This window comes from Lynx rufus, unplaced genomic scaffold (genome assembly GCF_022079265.1).
Source record: "Lynx rufus isolate CCGP_SWC_20201006 ecotype Redwood Valley unplaced genomic scaffold, mLynRuf1.p SCAF_1, whole genome shotgun sequence".
Classification (NCBI taxonomy): domain Eukaryota; kingdom Metazoa; phylum Chordata; class Mammalia; order Carnivora; family Felidae; genus Lynx; species Lynx rufus.
The window spans coordinates 4,874,331-4,881,548 of NW_025814823.1; the positions used below are offsets into that span (position 1 = coordinate 4,874,331).

General features: G+C 47.0%; 1 protein-coding gene across 1 annotated transcript; it reads right to left on the bottom strand.

Moving 5' to 3' along the window:
- Nucleotides 1-2,671: 2,671 nt before the first annotated feature.
- On the bottom strand, nucleotides 2,672-3,348 carry LOC124507903 (methylglutaconyl-CoA hydratase, mitochondrial-like). The gene has a single exon (XM_047074392.1). The coding sequence runs from the start codon at nucleotides 3,221-3,223 to the stop codon at nucleotides 2,672-2,674; it is 552 nt and encodes a 183-aa protein (XP_046930348.1). The 5' UTR covers nucleotides 3,224-3,348.
- Between the last annotated feature and the right edge of the window lie 3,870 nt (nucleotides 3,349-7,218).

The window sequence follows — 7,218 nt, forward strand, 5'->3', positions numbered from 1 at the left end:
ATCTTTGAGATGGTTGAGATGGAATGAGCTTAGCTCTCCACGAGAAAATGCCAAAGTTATGAAATTATAAACTACATTATTTATGGAAGAGGAGTATGTCTTGACAAAAATTAGCTTTAAGGCAGAATTCTGTAATGGGTACAGATTATTTGATCTGCCCATTCTATCCTGTCTAGTCTTGCTGTCTTGCTGTCATAATCTGTTTATTTATTCATTGATTCATTTATGCCACACTCCACAAATGCTTCCAGGAAGTGCGCGCGCGCGCGCACACACACACACACACACACACACACACACAGAATACTTGAGGTGATAAAGCTGAGGAAAAAGAATGAAGCCAGGGAGAGATTAGAATATAGAATATACACCATGAAGTGTTGTGAGTTCCTATGGTGGGTAACAAATTTGGTGCCAGGCTTCTTAGTAGCCAAAGCAAAAAAGCACATTCCCATTATTACAAGGTTCACAGAAAAAAGAATGGTTCAGTTGTTCAGTGTTTCTCAACTATGAAACCTGAGAGAAAATTCTCTATTGTGCCTTGTGATGGCAGTTTCTTGAGGGGTTTGTTAAGTAATCTAACAGTCGTGTTTTCTGTTTCATTACTTTCTGCACTTACCTGTATTGTTTTCAAAATAGGTAATAGAACACAATTTTGAAAAATCACTGCCCGGGGCGCCTGGGTGGCTCAGTCAGTTAAGCGTCTGACTTCAGCTCAGGTCACGATCTCGCGGTCCGTGAGTTCGAGCCCCATGTCGGGCTCTGTGCTGACGGCTCAGAGCCTGGAGCCTGCTTCCAATTCTGTGTCTCCCTCTCTCTCTGCCCCTCCCCCATTCATGCTCTGTCTCTCTCTGTCTCAAAAAATAAATAAACATTAAAAAAAAAAAAGAAAAAGAAAAATCACTGCCCTAGAGCAACTCACATATGCGCACAAGGAAGCATGCGTGGGGGCACTGGTCATAGCACTGCTGGACAGAAACAAAATAAATGTTCATCATTAAAAGAATGGATAAAGTTTGGGGCACCTAGGTGGCTCAGTTGGTTGAGCGTCCAACTGTGGCCCAGGTCATGATCTCATGGTTCATGGGTTCAAACCCCACATCGGGCTCTGTGCTGGGCTCTGTGCTGACAGCTCGGAGCCTGGAGCCTGCTTTGGATTCTGTGTCTCCTTCTCTCTGCCTTTCCCCTCTTGCACTATGTCTGTCTGTCTCTCTCAATAATAAACATTTAAAAAAATTTTTCTAAGTTATTTCTGTGGGGCGCCTGGGTGGCTCAGTCAGTTAAACGTCTGACTTTGGCTCAGGTCATGATCTCACAGTTTGTGACTTAGAGCCCTGAGTTGGGCTCCCTGCGGTCAGCACAGAGCCCGCTTCGGATCCTCTGTCTCCCTTTCTCACTGCTCGTCTCCCCTCTTGCTCTCTTTCTCTCTGTCTCAAAAATAAACATTTTTTAAAGAGTTATTTTGGGGGCACCTAGGTAGCTCAGTTGGTTAAGCATCTGACTTTGGCTCAGGTCATGATCTCACAGTTCCTGGCTTCCATCCCCGTTGGGCTCTGTGCTGACCGCTCAGAGCCTGGAGCCTGTTTCAGATTCTGTGTCTCCCTCTCTCTCTCTGCCCCTCCCCTGCTCGTGCCCTCTTACTCTCTCTCAAACATAAATAAACATTAAAAAAAATTTTTTTTAAAAGAATGGATAAATTCTGATATAGCCATACATGGGAATACAGTATAACCGTTGAAATAAATAGATGAATTAGAAAGACATTACTAACATGAATAAATATCAAAAACATTGAATTTAAAAAGCAAGTTAGAGGGGCGCCTGGGTGGCGCAGTCGGTTAAGCGTCCGACTTCAGCCAGGTCACGATCTCGCGGTCTGTGAGTTCGAGCCCCACGTCAGGCTCTGGGCTGATGGCTCGGAGCCTGGAGCCTGTTTCCGATTCTGTGTCTCCCTCTCTCTCTGCCCCTCACCCGTTCATGCTCTGTCTCTCTCTGTCCCAAAAATAAATAAAAAATGTTGAAAAAAAAAATTTTAAAAGCAAGTTAGAAGGTGATATGTATAGTGTGATTTAATTAATACAGGAGTTTAAATCTCCTTGAATAATACTATATGGTGTCTACAGAAACCTATAATTAACGAAAACACATAAACATGGATAACAATGATGCAGAACAACTTCAGGACAGTGATTCCTTCCGGGACGGTCATGACACTTTGAACTCTACACGGGCATGCAGGGTAGCTGGGAGCTTCCACTCTATCTGTAAGACTTTTCATTTTTTTGGTAGATAGAAATAATTTTATTTTGTATTGAGGCACAGCAGGCATACAATCCGTATTACTTCCTCGAGTGTGCGATGCATTAGTTATTCACATTATAAAATTAAGGACAGAAAGCCTTGTATGCAGGGGATATTAAAAATGTGTGTCTAATTTTGAACCTGTCTCTGACAGCACCCACGACCAGCTTTATAAATCTGAATGCATACGACACGAGACACATTTGGACAAAGTATTCATATGGGTCCGCTCCAGATGCTAATTCACTCTACAGATAACTCACTCTTCACCTTGGTCATTGGCACTCCAGGGTGGGAGGCACATGTGGATCTGAAAGACACTTCCGGAAGTACATTTATTACACTGGCCTTGTAAAGATTTTTGTTTCTTCTATTCTCTTTTAGAGCGAGGAGACCTTTTCTCTTTACAAGCAAGAAGACCTTCAAGCTTGTCTTTTGTTGGAAGAGTCTGAGCATAACAAGCTGCTTCTATGGCGAATCCTGTTACTAAATCAATCTCCATCCCTTGATTAACTGCTAATTTTGCCATTTTTATTGCAACAGGTCCCTGAGGTAAAAACTTTCCTGCCAGGTCCAAGGCCTTGCGTGGGCTGGGCAGCATTCCTGCCTGGTTCTGTTCTAGAACGTGGCTGATCAAGCCCATTGCTTTGGCTTCTTGGCCATGGAGCACATGTGCAGAGAAGATGAAGTCTTTTATGAGGACCATCCCGATACCGCCTGGCAGTGGCTGTGACCCCCCTGCCTCTATTTCATTCATCACTGCTCTCATTTTGGAGACAAAAGGACCAACTTCACTGGGATTCACTTGGACTCTCTTCTTAAGGTCAGCACCAGCACAGAATATTCCTGGGACTTCACTCCTGACTATTACCGTCCGCGCTTTTGAATCAGATTTGAAAGCATCCACAGCTTTTGAGAGCATTTTTATCAGCTTTTACCGAATGGGTTTTTGGCATAAGCTCTGTTTATCCCAAGCACCGCAGTTCCTCGGTTCTCCTCTTCCAGGTACCGAACAGGCTGCTGGTCCTCTGTCCTCACCTCAGAGCGGTACCCCCCCATGGGGCCGACCCCCTGGCTGATGGCAGACACCCAGCCCCACCCTGGATGCCTGACCCACCCACGGGCTGGCAAGGAACCAGGAAGTGCCCCCCCCACCTGTGGGGCCAATGCAGGTGCCCAAGGTCCCAGGTGCCCCCGAGGCCTTGTCTTAGACTTTCTTTACACAATGATATGAAACAGATATGGTAAACCAACGAACAGTCTAATTTTTCTTGTGGGCACTTGGGTGTCTATCATCGTCTTCTCTGAACTTCTCTGTGTATTGAAATCTTTAATATTTAAACCTAAAAATTTTAAATCATGAAAGGAAAGTTTGGGGACAGAGCTTGAAGGATCTAGAATGCCATGCCTAGGGTTCTGAACTTTATTCTTTAGGCATTAAGAATGTTTGTGCAAACTTAATTAAAAAAAAAAAAAAGTGAGCAGAGGACAGACTGGTCAGAGCTGTGCTCTAGAAAGATTACTCTACCAGGCACATGAAACTTCACTCTCTTGTTCTTCCCATGATACGTACTTAAGTCCATCCGTATCCTCTGATGTCTTCCCTGCCTAGTCTCAAAGTTGTCCCGCCACCAGGCTCAGTGTTTCTTGTCTCAGCTGCAGCTGTGTGGTGTGGAAGATTTTGGTTATTGTAAGGAGTGAATGGGAAAAATTGAGACCGAGGGCGGGGATGAGTTCGGGAATCAAGAAACATCGCTCCTATTAAGAACACCCTAAGGGGAGCGACATAAAATTAAAACTCAAAGCAGATTCTGTGCAAATCCCATGCCAATTCCCTGGTGGCCCAGCTTTTTCAAGTCCTGGCTTAGCTACATGTGATTAAGGGGAGCACATCAAATCCAAAAAGGCACACATGTCACAGACCCTCACTCGTTCCTCATTGGGGATCATTCCAAAGTATGTCATTACATTTTTCCCAGGAGTAAATTTGCCTGCGCAGAAGGCTGTGGGCCACATCAGCTGCTCTACTGGGGACTGCCTATGTCACAAACGAGTGCCTTCAAGGGTAAGTCGGAGGAATTTCCCACTCTGCTCCCTGGCTATAACTCTGCTGTGGGTGTATCCCTTCCTTCCTTCTCCTTCCTTCCTTCCTTCCCTCCTGCCTTCTCTTTCTTTCTTTCCTTCCCTCCTTCCCTTTTTTCTTTCTTTCCTCCTTTCATTCCTTCCTTTCTTTCAGTTTATTTATTTTTGAGAGAGACAGAGGAGCAGGGGAGGGACAGAGAGAGACAGGTAGGGACACAGAATCCAAAGCAGGCTCCAGGCTCTGAGCTGTCAGCACAGAGCCCGACGTGGGTATGGAACCCGTGACCAAGGAGATCATGACCTCAGCCGAAATCAAGAGTGGGAGGCTTAACCCACTGGGCCACCCAGGTGCCCCTGCGCGTGTATTTCTATCAACATTTCCTTATCCTCCAGGGAGGGCCAGGAGGTGCTTGCTGCTTAACAACAACAACAACAACAACAACAAAAGTTTCATAACGGTGCTGACGGACTCAACCAGGTATTTGTGCTAACCTTGGGGCCCTCCTCACAATCCTTTTATTCGTATTTTGCTGTCTCCTCTTCTCGGTGCCGGCGGGGCTGTTTCAGACGGCCAGTCATCCGAAGTTCCTCCCTGGCTCGGGCAGCAGAAGGCTCCCCTTTCCACCTGACGAAGAACACAACGAGCCCTCCCTGTCCTAAACCAATGCCTGGGGTTGGCACTACACGTCCTTCCCTCCGCCTTCAGGGAAATTGGGTTAGAACCCGTCCCCGCACCGTCCGCAGGGCGGGCTCTTCAGCGCGCTGAAATCCCCCTGCTGCAGTGATTGGGTCAGAGGCGATCACATGTCCTGGGGCCAGCCAATCAGAGTACTCCAAATCTGGGCCTTGGTGATTGGTTGGAGGATGAGTTTAAGGCCCAAATTGGTCTGGTCCAGCTCCTTGTCAGCGCTTGGGCACGCCCTCCTCCGGGAGGAAAACGACCCCTTTTTCCTTTGTCGGGGACTGGGCAGTGGTGTCCGAGAATTGGAGCCAACATTAGCAGAGGGAGGGAAAGAAACCAAGTTCTGATGGCATTGTTTGAACTCCTAGGTGCCGCTCAGGCCTTGGACTTTTCACTCCATGAACCAGGAGTTCCTTTTTCGTCCCAGGCAGTTTGAGCAAGGTTTTCTGTCACCTGCTGTTGGCCACGCGTGACAGCTCCAGTGTCCTTTCACACGCCCCAAAGCGGCCTCTGCAGTTCACCACACAGACCCTGTCACCGTCCTTCTCGCCATCAGCAGGTGGCCTGCCCCTCCTCCGCAGAGAAAGGGAAACCATCCTGCGCAAAGTCCACACTTCTCTCTGAGTTCTCGTGCATCTTGACCACCATCTTTGTTGAACTGTCCTCGGAGGAGTACTTCCTCCTGTGCAGAGTGAGCTGGGCCCCTCTGCTCCGGATCCTGTCCCTGCTGCCCTCCTCTGGGACTTAGCCTTATCAAGTACTCCTTCTTCCTTTTATCTTCAATCTCTTCCTGCCCCAGTGGCTCTTTCTCTTGTGTCTATGAACTAAAAAAGAAAGACAAGAAAAGAAGGAAATTAAAAGAACTTTCCTTCTTCCTGAAAATCAGCGTATCATCCTTTTTCCTTCCTTTACTTCACAACGTGTTCGCTTCAAAAAATACTCGCTACTCCCTGTGCTTTCTTACCGTTCATTCACTTCTCAATTCACTGCTGCAATTAGAATTCTGCCCCTCTACTTCCCTGAACCTGCCAAGTGCAGTGGCCTAATTTCAACATTTCACTCCTCTGTAACAGTTGATTCTGCTGCTGTGTCCTCTTCTAAATGGCCCGTTGAGCACTTCCCTCATAGATTTTACTGCTTTTTTTCAGGGCTTCTTCCTCCATTTCCTATCGCTTAAGCCAACAAACGTGTTGCCTTTTCTGGATTACAAAACCTGTTGAAAAATTGACGAGGCCTATTGTTTGTTTCCCTAGAAGCATGTACTTTGCAGGGTATTGATCAAGGTTGTTAGTAACAAACTGAAAAATATACTCCAGCTGGTGGAATCAAAAGGGGCTTGCCTAAGAGCACAGACAGTTCACATAAAGGTCGGGAGTGCGAAACTTCCGGGAACCCCGCACACGCAACCGAACTGCTCTGCCTCTGCCCAGTGAGAAGGCTCCTAAATCAAAGCCACCGCCAAGCTGCTGGCCCCAAGCAGCCCTAGCGGGAACTGTGCCGGCAACGCGGTGCCCCGCACCCTGTGCCTCTCTCCGCATGCAACTCTGTGCGGATCAAGTCCCTCATGAGGGCAAGTGTCTTCAGACGACCCGGTTTCCAATCAGGGTCTCTCCCAAGCTCATCTTTCTGGCAGAGCCTCAGTCTCATGCAGAATCCTGGCTTCAAAGGGAGTGAGAGATGTGGCTTCCACCTTTCCTGCTGGGGGCACTGTAGAAAGAGGCTAAGCAGACAGCGTTGGGATAATCAATCAGCTGTTATCGCCATGTAGGTGTAAAGGCAAACTTCAAACACTGAAGAAACACATTTTAAATGTTGATGTTCCCGAGTGCTTTAGTCATGATTTCTTTCTATCTTTTTTTTTTTTTTTTTGGTTACAAGTGTCAGATCACAATCGAAATTGCCTTTGTTATTATTTTTTTAATCTTTATTTTTGAGAGAGAGAAAGAGAGTGCGAGCGGGGGAGGAACAGAGAGAGAGGGAGACACAGAATCCGAAGCAGGCTCCAGGCTCCGAGCTGTCCGCACAGAGCCCGACGCGGGGCTTGAACTCATCAACCGTGAGATCATGACCTTAGCTGAAGTTGGATGCTTAACCAACTGAGCCACCCAGGCGCCCCTGAAATTGCCTTTCATAGGAGAAGGAATTTATTGGCT

What these genes read in the sequence shown, in the direction of transcription:
- LOC124507903 (XM_047074392.1), bottom strand. Translation starts at nt 3,223, where the DNA reads ATGCTCTCAAAAGCTGTGGATGCTTTCAAATCTGATTCAAAAGCGCGG.